The following is a 13,150-nucleotide window of genomic DNA, read 5'->3' on the forward strand; positions in this document are numbered from 1 at the left end:
GCTCTCTGCGGCCACGCCGCCCGCCGCGGCCGCCGCGTACTGCCGTGCGGTGGTCGCGCGGATCGTGCCGGCCGCGCTCGTCGGCGACACGCACAATTGGCGCGTGTTGTCGCGCGCAATTGAGCGGTTCGTCCGGCTGCGGCGGCACGAGACGTTGACCCTGCACCACGTCGTCCAGGGTGTGCGCACGTCGGGCATGCGGTGGCTGGACCGGCCGGGCGGCGGCCGGGCCGCGTCGGACGCGGCCAAGCGGCGTGAGCTCGTCGGCGAGCTGGTCGCGTGGGTGTTTGGCACGCTCGTGCCGGGCGTCCTCAAGACCGCGTTCTACGTGACCGAGGCCGGCGCCCAGCGCAACCGGCTCGTGTTTTTCCGGCAGGACGTGTGGACGGCGGCCGCGGAGCCGGCGCTGGCCGAGGTACGCACGCGCATGTTCGAGAGCGTGGCGACGGTAGGTGCGGCGCGGACGTGCTGACGCAGAACACGCTCCGGGCGATGGCCGCCGAGCGGCAGCTGGGGTTCGGCGCCGTGCGGCTGCTGCCCAAGGACGCCGGGCTGCGGCTGATCATGCGGCTGAGCCGGCGGACGTTTGCGCGCGGGCTGGAGATGCGTTTGCCGGCGGCCAAGCTGCGCGCGTCCATCAACTACCTGCTGCGGCCAGTGTACCTGGCGCTGGCGCTGGAGCGCAAGCAGCAGCCCGAGGCGCTCGGCGCGGCGCTGTTCTCCGCCGGCGACGCGCTGGACCGGCTGGCGGCGTTCAAGGCCGCGCTGGCCGGCCGCGGGCTGCTCGGGCGCCGGCTGCACTTTGTCAAGGTCGACATCGAGGCCTGCTTCGACAGCCTGCCGTACGCCCGCGTGTACACGGCGGCCAAGCGGCTGCTGCGCGAGGACGACTACAAGAGCGTGCGGTTTGCGACGGTGGGCGCGCGGGCCGGCCGCGTGCACCGCGCGTTCGAGAGCGTGCCGCGGGCCGCGCACGAGTTCGAGCCGTTTGCCGCGTTCGCGGCGGCGCGCGCGGCAGCCGCGCCCGGCCGCGTCTACGTCGACGCCGTGCACGAGGCCTACATCGACCGCGAGGACGTGCTGGACCTGCTGGCGGAGCACCTCTCGAAGCACATTGTCAAGGTACGGCCGCGCCGGGCGCGCTGACCCAGATCGGCGGCGAGTACTGCCGGCAACGCGTCGGCATCCCCCAGGGCTCGGTGCTGTCGTCGTTCCTGTGCAACCTGCTCTACGCCGAGCTCGAGCGCGACGTGCTGCCGTTCTGCCTGGACCCGTCGCGGGGCGTGCTGCTGCGCCTGCTCGACGACTTTCTCTACATCGCCGTCGACCGCGCCGACGCCGAGCGGTTCTACACGACCATGCGGCCGGGCGTGCCCGCGTACGGCGCGCGCGTGCGCGCGGACAAGAGCCTGGCCTCGTTTGCGCTGCCGGCGCCGGCGCCGCCGCTCCACGCCGGCCGCGAGTTTCCGTACTGCGGCTTCACCATCGACACGCGCACGCTCGACGTGCGGCGCGACCTGCTGCGGGCCGCCGCGGTCCCGGTCTCGGCCGTGGTCACGGTCGAGTACTGCCGGGCGCCGGCGGCCGCGTTTGCGCGCGCCTTCACCAAGTAAGACTCTCGCGACGCCGCTGACCAGACTCGTGCCGGTCCTGCTGGCGCCGATCTACGTGTCGCCGCAGCTGAACGGCCGCCGCACGGTCCTGGTCAACGTGTACCGGACCTGTGTGGACGTGGCCATGCGCATGGCCGCGTACGTGCGCGCCCTGGCCGCGGCGCGCGACCTGCCGCCGCCGGCCGTGCCGGCCGCCATTGCCGCCGTGCTGGGTGCGGCCGCCGCCCTGGTGCGCCGACACCACCCGGCCGTCCGCACAGACGATGTGCGCGCGTAAGTACGCCGGTGGCTGCGCTGACCGCAGCCTCGGCCTGCACGCGTTTGAGCGCGTGCTCGCGCGCAAGCAGGCCCGCTTCGGCCCCGCCCTGGCCTGGCTGGCGCTGGAGCGCGCGGCCCTGCCTCCGCGCACGGCGCGCCTGGCTGCGCGCGTTGCGGCCGACGGACCGTCGGCCGTGTATCGCCGCCGCCGGTACTGAGCCGCACGGCATGCGGCGTGCGCCGCACGGCGTGCGGCTCATGGAGCCTCCGGCGGCGACTCCGTCGAGGGTGGCTGCCCTTCGGGCAGTGAGCCGCACGGCATGCGGCGCGCCGCACAGCGTGCGGCTCATGGAGCCTCCGGCGGCGACTCCGTCGAGAGCTGCTGCCCTTCGGGCAGTGAGCCGCACGGCATGCGGCGTGCGCCGCACAGCGTGCGGCTCATGGAGCCTCCGGCGGCGACTCCGTCGAGGGTGGCTGCCCTTCGGGCAGTGAGCCGCACGGCGTGCGGCTCATGGGGCCTCCGGCGGCGACTCCGTCGAGGGTGGCTGCCCTTCGGGCAGTGGGCCGCATGCATGTAGAGTAAATCAATTGACCCGAAGGCACCTGTTTCAAACGAAGCCGTCAGGTTGGTTGGGCCAACGGTCGTCAATGCATCTCTGCTCGAAGCAGCTTACGACCAAGTCGCGGCAAAACTGGTCACCGTGCTGCATGCCGTGTGGCTCACTGCCCGAAGGGCAGCCACCCTCGACGGAGTCGCCGCCGGAGGCTCGCCCATGAGCCGCACGCCGCATGCCGTGCGGCTCACTGCCCGAAGGGCAGCCACCCTCGACGGAGTCGCCGCCGGAGGCTCGCCCATGCGCCGCACGTCGTGCGGCTCACTGCCCGAAGGCAGCCACCCCCGGCGGAGTCGCCGCCGGAGGTATGAGCCGCACGCGGTGCGGCGCGCGCCACGCGCGTGTGGCGGTGCGCAGGCCGCACGGGCGGACGCGGCGCCCCGGCAGCGCGTGTTTGTGCTACCGCGCGCCGCAGCGTGTGGCGGCAACGGCCTGACAGGTGCCAGATGCGCCACCAGGCAGGCACGCGATGCGCCCAGCGGTGGCTGGGGAATCAAGGGGCGAGGCAGTGCGAGGCAGTGCGAGGCAGTGCGGCCGGGCGCCACGCGCAAGTTTGATCGCGAGTTTCCACACACGCGAGACCGCATCCGTGCGGCGACAGCACACTGGATCGCAGGACAAACACGACAGGCGCATCAGGCGGCGGCCCCGGCGGCGGGCGCGCACGGGCGGGCCGGCCCGCGGTGGCCGCGGACTTTGAGGAGATCTCGCTGGAGGAGCCGCGGCGGCGGGCGCGCGGAGCGCCCAGCCCGGCGTTTGCGCTGACGAGCTCGCCGGCGAGCTCGCCGGCCGGGCTGGAGCGGCAGCGGGTGTACCGGCAGCACAATGCGAGCACGCCGAGCCTGGCCAACACGCCGAGCCTGGCGAACGTGTACATGGCGCCGGCGCCGCGGCTGACGAAGCGCGCGTCGGCCGACTCGCTGGGCGCGCTGCTACGGGGCGCGACGCCGGCGTCGCCGGGGACGCCGGCGGAGCGGGCGCGGCGGGCGCTGGCGCGGCCGGCGCCGGACCTGGACCGGCTGCGGGCGGCGCGGCGCCGGCGGCCGGCGTCCGAGGTCGCGCCAGGACCGAGCCTGCCGTTCCGGCCGCTGCCGGCGCGGCCGCGGTCGGCGCAGGTGCTGGACAAGACGCAGCTGGCGAGCCTGGACGCGGACGACGAGGTCGAGGTGCCGGACGACGTGTACTTTTGGAACATTCCGCTGGAGAGGCCGGCCGAGGCGGGCGGGTCGGAGCGGCCACCGTTGCGCCGCGCCAAATCGACGACGTGGACGGTGGCGATGGACAATCTGTCGGCGGAGGCGCGGACGCTGACGCTGCTGAGGAGCGCTACGGAGGGCGCGCCGGGTGCGGGGCGGCCGGGGGGGCTGGCGGGAGCGGGCGAGCAGGCGGGCGCGGCGAAAACGGCCGGGTCGGCGGGCCCGGCGGGTCCGATGGGCCCGGCGGGTTCGATGGGCCCGGCGGGTCCGATGGGCCCGGCCGGGTCGGCCGACCCGGCCGGGTCGGCCAGCTCGGCCGACTCGGCCGGCTCGACCGCGCCCGCGTCCACAGCCTCCTCGGCCTCGCCCTCGCCGGCGGCCACCGGCCCGCCGTCGCCCAAAAACAAGACCCGGCCCGCGTGGCTCCCTCCCAAAAACCGCGCCGAGGACGAGCGGCATCTGGCCGAGTTCCAGCGCATGATGCTGCGCTCGCAGCGCGCCGACCGCAAAAAGCGCGAGCGCGACCAGCGCCTCGTCGTCGACGCCGAGCGCCAGCGCGCCGCCGACGCCGAGCTCTGGGCCGGCGCCGTCATGCCGCGGCTGGCCGAGGCCGTCGCCACGCCGCTCGTGCGCCAGCTGGTCGCCCGGTCCGGCGTCCCCGACCGGCTCCGGCACCGCGTGTGGCCGCTGCTGATCGGCAACGCGCTCGACGTGGACGCCGCCGCGTGCGCCGCCGCGTGTGCGGCCGCGCGGGCCGCGCCCGAGGTCGCGCGGGCCATCGACCGCGACGTGGCCGCGCTGCTGCCCGGCCTGGGCCTCTTCCAGGCCGGCAAGCCGCTGCACGACGTCGTGGTCGGCGTGCTGTGGGCCGCGGCCGCGTTCCGGCCGGCCGGCCACCAGCGCGCGGCCGCGGACCTGGCCGGCACGCTGCTGCTGCATCTGGACGCGGCCGACGTCTTTGCGGCGCTGCTCAACCTCATGGACGGTCCCGGCGGCCGGCCGCTGTACGAGCCCGACGGCGGGCACCGGCAGGCGTTCCACGCCGCGTTCGAGCGCGCGTTCGCGCGGCACCTGCCGGAGCTGTACCGGCACCTTCGCGGCCTCGGCCTGACCCCGGCCGACTACCTCGACCCGCTCGTGCTGCCGCTGTTTGCGCGGCACCTGCCGCCGGACACGGCCGCGCGCGTGTGGGACGGGCTGCTGCTGGACCGGCTGGCCGGCGCGCGGCCGCCGCGGCGGCCGCTGTTCCGGCCGGCCGCGGCCGAGCTGGCGCCGTTCGAGGCCGGGCTCGTCGCCGCCGCCCTCGCCGTGCTCGCGCACCACGGCCCGCGGCTCCTGGGCGACGCGCCGGGCGTGCGCGCCGCCGTCGGCTGGGACGCGCCGGCGCTCGCGTTCGGCGCCGGCCCGGCCGGCGCCGCCGCCGAGGTCGTCTTTCTGCGGTCGATCGCGGGCTTCGGCCCGTAGCTGCATTGTATCTAGCTTAATCCAGCGCGCGCTCGGCGAGCGCCCTGAGCTCGGCGGCCGTCGGCGCGCCCGCCACGGCCGCGGCCGCGTCGCGGGCCCTGTCGTCAGCGCGCTCGCGCTCCACTTACCAGGCCACGGCCGCGCGCTCGCGCACGGCGGCCTCCAGGCCCGCAGCGCGCCGGCCCGCCCGCGCAACCACGTCGGCCGGCACGCCCGCCAGCCGCGCCACGTTCAGGCCGTACGAGCCGCGCGCCACGCCGGCCACGACCCGGTACAGGAACGTCACGTCCACCGAGCCGTCCGGCTGCGGGCGCTCGACCGAGTCCATGTAGCAGTTGGCGACCTGGGCCGGGTGCTCGGCCGCGAACGCGCACAGCAGCGGGTAGTGCGTCACAAACAGGGTCAGCGCGCGCACGTCGGCCACAAAGTGCGCCAGCACCGCGTGCGCGATGGCCATGCCGTCCACGGTGCCGGTGCCGCGGCCGATCTCGTCGAGCAGGACGAGCGAGCGCGGCGTGGCCGCGCGCATGATCGCGGCTGTCTCGCTGAGCTCGACCATGAACGTGGACTCGCCGGCCATGAGGTTGTCGTAGGCGCCCATGCGCGAGTACACGGCGTCGAGCATGCCCAGCGTGGCGCTCTCGGCCGGCACGTAGCTGCCGATCTGGCCCATGATGGCGATCAGCGCGACCTGGCGCGTGTACGAGCTCTTGCCGCCCATGTTGGGCCCGGTGAGGACCAGCGTGCGCACGCCGCCGCCGCCGAGGGCCGTGTCGTTGGGCACAAAGTCGCCGCGGCCGGCCTGCTCGGCCATGGGGTGGCGGCCGCCGACGACGCGGACGCAGGGCGCGTCGACGTACGCCGGCCGCACGTAGCCGGGCAGGGCGGCGACGGCGGCGAGCGAGAGCACGGCGTCGAGGTACGCGAGGGCGGCCACGACCGCGCGCAGCTCGTCGCCGCGGGCGGCGACGCCGGCCAGGAACGCGCGGAACGCGGCGTCGCAGGCCGCGGCCAGCGCCTCGCGCCGCTGCTCGCGCTCGCGCAGGAGCGCGATGACGGTGGGCGTGTGGAAGCGCGACACGGAGCGCGTGCCGCTGATCTTGATCCAGTTGGCCGGCACGGCGCGCAGCTCGGCGTTGCGCACCTCGATCAGGCACTGGGTCAGACGGTCGACGCGCGCACTTACGTCGATGCCCGACACGGCCGCGTACTTGGCCGCGGGCTTGCGCAGGACGCGCCGGACGTCGTCCAGGTGCCGCTCGAGCTCGGTCTCGACCGAGAGGATGGCCTGGGTCAGCGCGGCCGCGGGCCACGTACCAGCTTCTCGTCCGCGATCGCCGGGTGGTCGTCGTCCGCGCGGAAGAAGTGCAGGCCGTCGTTCTTGGCCGCCGCGTCCGCGTTGATGGCCTCCAGGAACGCGCGCGCGACCGGCCGCGCGGCCGGCAGCGCGCCGAACGCGGCGGCCAGCGCCGGCGCCGCGAACGCGTCCGCGCGGCCCTCGGTGGCGCCGCCCAGCCGGTCCAGCGCGCGCAGCACGGCCAGCAGCTCGGCGCGGGTGCACTGCGGTCAGCGCGGCCAGCAAACACGTACCCGGCCGTAGTGGATGCGCACGAGCCCGCGCTCGAGGTCGGGCATCTTGGCCAGCACGCCGCACAGCCGCTCCACGTGCGGGCTGCGGCTGCCCTTGAGCTCGTCGACGGCGGCCAGCCGCTCCTCGAGCCGCTCGCGGTCCGTCAGCGGCTGCCCGACCCACTTGCGCAGCAGCCGCCGGCCGAAGCGCGTGTACGTGTGGTCGAGCACCCACATCAGGCTGCCGCGCTCGCCGTGGTCCGTCTGGTTGGTGTAGATCTCGAGGCTGTGGAGCACGTTGGCGTTCAGCAGCATGTGGTGGCGCGCGCGGAAGTCCGCGAAGCCCTCGGCGAGATCGAACACGTGCTCGAGCCCGAACTCGCGCAGGTACGCGATCATGGCCGCCAGGCAGCGGACGACGGCCGGCGGGAGGCCGAGCGCGGCGTCGAGGGCGCGCGCGGCGCGCGCGCGCGCGGCCGCGTCCGTGGCCGCGGCCGCCGTCGCCTCGAAGAACGCGGCCACGGCCGCGCCGGCGTCGTCGGCCGCGGCCACGCGCTCCACGCGCACGCTCCCGCCCGCCAGCTGCGAGCCCGCCACCAGGTCGACTACGCGCACCGACGCCGCCGACACGGCGCCCACCAGCACGATCTCGCACGGCTGCAGGTGCAGCAGCCGCGTCTCGAGCTCGGCGCGCATCAGCCCGTCCGCCAGCTCCTCGTAGACGACGTCGCCGGTCGCGGGCTGGATCGCCAGCAGCCCCAGCGTCACGCCGCCGTCGGTCCCGCCGCCGGCCTCGCACAGCCCCAGCACGTAGCCGGTGCCGGCCACGGCCGCGTCGTGGCTCTTGAGCTCGTCCACAAACGTGCCCTTGGTGTAGACCTCGACCAGCGACCGGCCGAACGGCCCGCTCTTGTTGGACCCGGCCGCCTTGAGCGCCGCGGTCTCGGTCTGCCGGACGATGCCGACCTTGTGGCCCTGCTCGATCAGCCGCTTGACGTGGATGTACACCCGGTGGATCGGCACCGACGACGACCCGAACTTGTCGTACAGCGCGTCGCGCGGGTCCCCGTCGTCGAAGCTCATGCGGCCGGGGATCAGCACGATGTTGAGCGCCTTGGACGCGATCCGCGCGTCCTCGCCAAAGAACTTGTACTTGTACCCGACCTCGACGGCCAGGATCGTGTCGCGGTTGGCCCGCTTGATGTCGACGACCTGCTGCTCCAGCGGCGTCAGCTTCTTGCCGCGGCGCGCGGCCTTGCCGGGCTTGGCCGCGAAGCGCGTGCGCAGCGCGGCGGCGGCCTCGGCCTCGTCGTCGTCGTCGACGGCGTCGTCCGCGTCGGCCTCGACCACGTCGCCGTCGGCCGGCTCGCCAAACGACAGCGCGTCGGGGCCGACAAGCTTCTTGCGGAACGCCTGGTGCAGCTCGGCACGCTTGGACGCCGTCAGCCCGCCGGCGCCGCGCCGGAACTGGGCGAGATCGCTGGCGCGGGGGGGCCTGCTTGGTACGTCCGGTCCGCTCGATTCGCTCGGCCCGCTCGGTCCGCCCGATCCATCGCTGCCGGCCGGCCGCCCATCCGCGGCGCGCTCGTCTGGTGCCGGCACCTCTGCCGCGGCCGCCGCCGCCGCCTCCGGCTCCGGCCCGGTCTTTGCCCGCTTGGCCGGCGCGTCGCCGTCTGTGTTCTCCGACGTCCGTTTCTCCGTCAGCACCCGTGTCGGGCTGCTGGACACGCTCTTGGGCGGCCGCGGCTCTGCGGCCGGGCCCGGCGCCCGCGCAAAGAAGCTGCTGAGCGTGGCCTGCTGGCCGCCGCTCTTTTTTGACGAACCCGCAGCCATTGCGGTCGTGGGGGCGCTGCGCGGCAGAAGACGCGGTCGCGGGCACGTGACAGCGCGTGCGAGCCGCACGCCCTGCGGCTATCAAGCGCCTACCAAACAATGAGCCGCACGCCCTGCGGCGCGCCCGTGTATTTACATCTACTCGCTAACGGCCGTGCAGCACCACATACGCCCGGCGCAGCGCCAGGTAGAACGCGCTGACCATGCCCGCGCCGGCGCAAAAGATGACGACCCGCAGCATCTGGCTGGCGAGCTCCAAGAACTGGCGTCAGCCGCGCACGCCGCATACGTACCGGGTACGGGTAGCTGTTGGTGATCGCATGCACCCTGTGTAGGATGGTCCTGTCGTCAGCCGCGCCGCGCGCCCGCGTACCAGTAGACCTGCGCCAAGGCAATGCACACGCCCAGGTGGATCAGCGGCTTGGTCGTCGGCCGCGGCGAGTACAGCAGGAAGTCCGAGACCAGGAACAGCGTCGGCACCAGGTGGATGCTCAGGTCGGTCCACAGGCTGAGCATCCTGGACGGGTCCAGGCCCGGCGGGATCATCAGATTGCGGTCGTACTGCGTCAGCGAGTCCCCCGGCCACTTACCAGCATCACCGACCAGTACACGACCGACACGAGCAGCTCGAGCGGCGCCACGTAGCACAGCAGCTCGTTCTTGACCCGCCAGATGGCCGTGTAATCGAGGACTACCGCCGACACGGCCAGCACTTGGATCACCAGACTCGCCAGCAGCGCTGCTGTCAGCGCATCCGCACGCAGACTTACCGATGACGGTCAGGTACTGGAATTGTGTTCTGCCGTCAGCACCGCCGGCGGCCGACTTACCCTGGCACGCCGGTCAATCCCTGGATCTGCGCGGCCACTTTCTGGTAGTTGATGAAGAACGAGTACGCTCCGGCGGCGTACATGACCGTCACGCTCGACGAGAGCGCCGGCGGACGCGTGTAGACTGGCAGCGACATGATGGTGGTGGTGACGCGGTGTCGGGTCGGGTTGTGTTGGGTTGGCTGGGAAGATTGGGTCGACCCGGCTCGGGCGGGTCGACCCGGCTTGCCGGCACGGGTCGATCCGACCCGACCTGCCGCGCGCTGTGCCACGGCGAGCGCCGCACGGCTGTCCGCTCTCGGCCGCGGCCGAGCACAATGTGAGCCGCACTCTGTGCGGCTCAAACCGACCCCCTTTGTGATTCTACTGACAGCGCGCACACACGTCTGACCCACACAGCCGCCCTGCCCTGTGTACACCCGCCATCTAACCGCCCTCCTCAACAGCCAGCGGCCGCCGAGTCCCAGGCCTCCTACTTGTAGGGCTACTCTCGAAGAAGTCGCCCTGGGCGAGATCGCCCTGGAAGAAGTCGCCCTGGAAGAAGTCGCCCTGGACTTCCACGAGCGAGCGCCTGGGGCCGATTCTGCCGTGCTCTGCGCTCAGGGCATCCCAGCGCGCGTATCTTGTGTCTGGCCTCGGCCGGTCTACTGTCGAGCGTTGCCGGTCTGCATTGGGTGCGCGCCCGCAAAACAGCCGCCGGCTTCTAGGTTTGCGATATTAAACTCTATACAAGTGAGCTGGTGCCTCAAGAGTCCATTCGACCTGAAGCAGTTGCACAGCAGGACCTTCGCTATAGACACGTCGTTCAGCCCTACGCAACGAGAGACTTCTACTCTGTCACCTGGTCCTGCCAGATGACAGTCCGCAAGCCTCGCTTTGCGCCTCGGCCGTCGTCTGCTACGGCAAACCCAGCAAAAGAAGACCCGGCGCTGATCTCAGGGGCTGCGGCTCCCACAGGCCGGGCGAGCTCCGAGATGAGGCTGTAGGCGCGCCAGACCTGAAGTGGCAATGCCGAACGCATGCACGCGCACGGGCCACCGCCGCACGGCGCGCGGCTCACAGAGAGGGTACATTGGCTTTATTGAAGGCCAGCAGAAGGCTGCCGGCGATGCATGGTGTCGTACACTTGGCACAGCCCAAAGTAGATGCCACAGGTCAGGCAAGTGCCCGCGCCAAACATGAGCTTCCGCTGCGTCTCGGTCGCCAGGTCCATGAACTAAGTCAGCGCCGTCTGTGCGAGACTTACCGGGTATGGGTAGACCCCCATCATGTAATGGGTCTTCTTGAGCACGATCCTGGTCTCAGCCCGAGCCGCGTCGCACTTACCAGTAAATGTGAGTGTAGACCACGGACACGCAAGCGTACATGCGCGGGCCAATGCGCGGTCGCGGCGAGTACAGTAGGAAGTCGGCAAGCGCAAACAGCGTCGGAATGGCGTGCAGATGGAGGTCAAACCAGATCGAGACAATGCCGAGGTCTTCCACAACCTTGGGAACGACCAGCGTGCGATCGTACTGGCGTCAGCAGTCTCTGGCACCCACGTACCATCATTACGGGCCAGTACACGAGCGAGACCACGACCTCAAGCGGCGCCACATAGCACATGAGCAGGTTTTTGGCGTCCCAGAGCCAGTTCGATCCCAGCAGCACAGCCGCAGAGGCAGCCGAGTGGGCGATCAGGTTCCCCAAGAGAGCTGGCGTCAGCGTGTTCGACCGGTCACGTACTGATCAGCGTCAAATACTGGTACTGCAGTCTGCGGTCAACCGGGTCCGCGACTCCACACACCCTTGGAAGCCCACGGCGTTCTGCATCTGGCCCACAGCCTCGGTGTAGGTCCTGTAGAACGTGTATGCTCCGGTAACGTAGACAAGTGCCTTCGTGGACGCCCACAGGGGCAGACCCTTTGACAGGCTTCTGGGCAGGTCTTTGGTGCCAGACATCTTGGACATCGCTGTTAAGCACACGGTCGGCCGCGGCCGTTTTATAGCCGTCGAGCCGGGTCGAGCCGGGCGCGATGCAGTGGCTCAAGCCACGGAACGCACGGTGGTGGCGCTACGGAAATCTGGGATCAATCGCCTGCGTAGGGCGCATTGCATTTTCTATTCGGCAAAGATAAACTCCTTGAGCTCGGCGTAGGCCTTGTCCAGGTCGTCGTTGACAATGATCTTGTCGTGGGCGCCGGTCTCCGCAAACGCCATCTCCTTCTCGGCCTGGTCCATGCGCTTCTGGACGGACTCGGCGCTCTCGGTGCCGCGGCCCTCGAGGCGCTCGCGCAGGGTAGCCAGGCTGGGCGGGGCCAGGAAGAGGAAGCGCGCGTTCAGGTCGGTGGCCTTGACCGACTTGACACCCTGCTGTTAGCTCGCCCGCGCGTCCACGTACCTGCATGTCGATGTCCAGGATACACAGGCGGCCGCCCTGGGCAGCGACGTCGCGCACGGCCTTGACGCTCGTGCCGTAGCAGTTGCCCGAGAACTCGGCGTGCTCAAGGAACGCGTTGGCCGCCACCAGCTCGTCGAACGCGGAGCGCTCGACAAAGTGGTACGCGACGCCGTCCTCCTCGCCGGGACGCGGCTTACGCGTGGTGTCTACTGTCAGTAGTGACAACGCATCCACTTACGCGACACCGAGAAGCCGAACTTGTCGGGGAACTCGGCGAAAAGCTGCTTCAGCAGCGTGGACTTGCCGGTGCCTGCTGTTAGTGCCATCGGCTGGGCCACGTACCAGAGGGGCCGGAGATGACAATTGGTCTGAGGCTCACTGTGGATTAGCGTCCGCGTCTGATTGAGCCACTGCCTGCGCGCGTACTCGAGTCGCCATTGCGCGGCCTGCTTACTTACTTTTCGATGTTGGAGTGATGGTGAAGAAAGATGCAGCACTTTGGCGGCGTTTTGTGCCGCCAAGTGGCGGTGCGTGTGCAGCATGTGGCGCCGCATCACGTGCGCCCGCGTTAATGCCTGCGCGCTGCCACAACCACCGTCCGCCGCACACGCTGGCGCGCGCCCTCCACGTCCCGGCGACCGACATGGTAGCTTTGCGGTCAGTGCTGGACAGGCTGTCTCTGGGCCTGTGCAGCGACACAGCCACTTTGCGCTCTTCAAGGTCGTCTAGAGAGTGACTGCATCCGCGCGTACGCAGCCAGGAAATCGGAACTTAAAGGCTATCGATCGGTGGTCAGAGGAGGCTTGCGAGATTGAATCTTGTACGGCAGGGTACACCGCGCCTGGAAGAGTTTACTTCCGTGTGCTTAGAAAACCAGCGAGCCGTGTCAGATCGTAACTCTCGGTCAACCACTAGCCGCCTTATCTGGCTTGACATAAATGTTCCGATCACACCCACTGTAGCGTGACCGTCAAGCGTACGGTCCGGAAAAGCTTCTACAATGTGTAGGCTGCGTCGTTTTCCGACGCGACTGAGACTGCAGCCCCTGCATTGGGTCGCCCGAAATGCTGAATACGGTCGAACGTGCACTTGGCTGGATACACACGCGTGTGGCAAGCATATGCCGCATACGTGCTAGGTGCTTCACCGGTGGCCACGAGAAGGCCACTGTTGCGACATGCCCAAAGATAGGCTCCTCTGGGTGGCTATAACGAGACTACGCGCGGTTCAGCCAAATGACACGGGAAGCCAGGGAGAGGTACACGCAAGTGTACAACTCAAGCTGTCAGGCTGAGGAGTGGAAAAAAATATGATTCAACCCAGGATCGAACTGGGGACGTTCTGCGTGTGAAGCAGATGCCATAACCGACTAGACCATTGAACCATTTCGTGA

At 70.5% G+C, this 13,150-nt stretch overlaps 6 protein-coding genes and 1 non-coding gene across 7 annotated transcripts; 2 read left to right on the plus strand and 5 right to left on the minus strand.

The window, feature by feature from the left end:
- The first annotated feature begins 1,015 nt into the window (after positions 1–1,015).
- Positions 1,016–1,761, plus strand: V1510DRAFT_414720 (uncharacterized protein). Its single transcript, XM_066933467.1, has one exon. It carries the CDS (start codon positions 1,359–1,361, stop codon positions 1,611–1,613), a length of 255 nt encoding a protein of 84 aa, XP_066789663.1. The 5' UTR covers positions 1,016–1,358; the 3' UTR covers positions 1,614–1,761.
- Positions 1,762–3,951: 2,190 nt separating this feature from the next.
- V1510DRAFT_392530 (rab-GTPase-TBC domain-containing protein) lies at positions 3,952–5,145 on the plus strand (the record flags this gene model as incomplete). The annotated part of the gene is made up of 1 exon (XM_066931796.1): positions 3,952–5,145. The coding sequence occupies one exon, from the start codon at positions 3,952–3,954 to the stop codon at positions 5,143–5,145; it is 1,194 nt and encodes a 397-aa protein (XP_066789664.1).
- Positions 5,146–5,269: 124 nt separating this feature from the next.
- Positions 5,270–8,547, minus strand: V1510DRAFT_363475 (DNA mismatch repair protein Msh3; the record flags this gene model as incomplete). The annotated part of the gene is made up of 4 exons (XM_066931133.1): positions 5,270–6,301; positions 6,332–6,433; positions 6,463–6,705; positions 6,736–8,547. 4 exons carry the CDS (start codon positions 8,545–8,547, stop codon positions 5,270–5,272), a joined length of 3,189 nt encoding a protein of 1,062 aa, XP_066789665.1.
- Positions 8,548–8,611: 64 nt separating this feature from the next.
- On the minus strand, positions 8,612–9,554 carry V1510DRAFT_414726 (FAR-17a/AIG1-like protein). Its single transcript, XM_066933468.1, has 6 exons — positions 9,378–9,554; positions 9,318–9,346; positions 9,138–9,286; positions 8,921–9,108; positions 8,841–8,889; positions 8,612–8,809 (listed from the first exon to the last, which is right to left on the minus strand). Exons 1-6 carry the CDS (start codon positions 9,512–9,514, stop codon positions 8,693–8,695), a joined length of 669 nt encoding a protein of 222 aa, XP_066789666.1. The 5' UTR covers positions 9,515–9,554; the 3' UTR covers positions 8,612–8,692.
- A 586-nt stretch (positions 9,555–10,140) lies between these two features.
- V1510DRAFT_414732 (FAR-17a/AIG1-like protein) lies at positions 10,141–11,479 on the minus strand. The gene is made up of 6 exons (XM_066933469.1): positions 11,164–11,479; positions 11,103–11,131; positions 10,923–11,071; positions 10,704–10,891; positions 10,624–10,672; positions 10,141–10,593 (listed from the first exon to the last, which is right to left on the minus strand). The coding sequence occupies exons 1-6, from the start codon at positions 11,325–11,327 to the stop codon at positions 10,456–10,458; spliced, it is 717 nt and encodes a 238-aa protein (XP_066789667.1). The 5' UTR covers positions 11,328–11,479; the 3' UTR covers positions 10,141–10,455.
- On the minus strand, positions 11,442–12,239 carry V1510DRAFT_414734 (guanylate kinase/L-type calcium channel beta subunit). The gene is made up of 3 exons (XM_066933470.1): positions 11,996–12,239; positions 11,758–11,963; positions 11,442–11,726 (listed from the first exon to the last, which is right to left on the minus strand). Exons 1-3 carry the CDS (start codon positions 12,081–12,083, stop codon positions 11,478–11,480), a joined length of 543 nt encoding a protein of 180 aa, XP_066789668.1. The 5' UTR covers positions 12,084–12,239; the 3' UTR covers positions 11,442–11,477.
- Positions 12,240–13,067: 828 nt separating this feature from the next.
- Positions 13,068–13,141, minus strand: V1510DRAFT_t98. The gene has a single exon. It is a non-coding gene; the product is annotated as a tRNA-Val (tRNA).
- Positions 13,142–13,150: the final 9 nt, after the last annotated feature.

Source organism: Dipodascopsis tothii, assembly GCF_038497935.1.
Source record: "Dipodascopsis tothii strain CBS 759.85 unplaced genomic scaffold V1510scaffold_10, whole genome shotgun sequence".
NCBI lineage: Eukaryota > Fungi > Ascomycota > Lipomycetes > Lipomycetales > Lipomycetaceae > Neoaidaea > Neoaidaea tothii.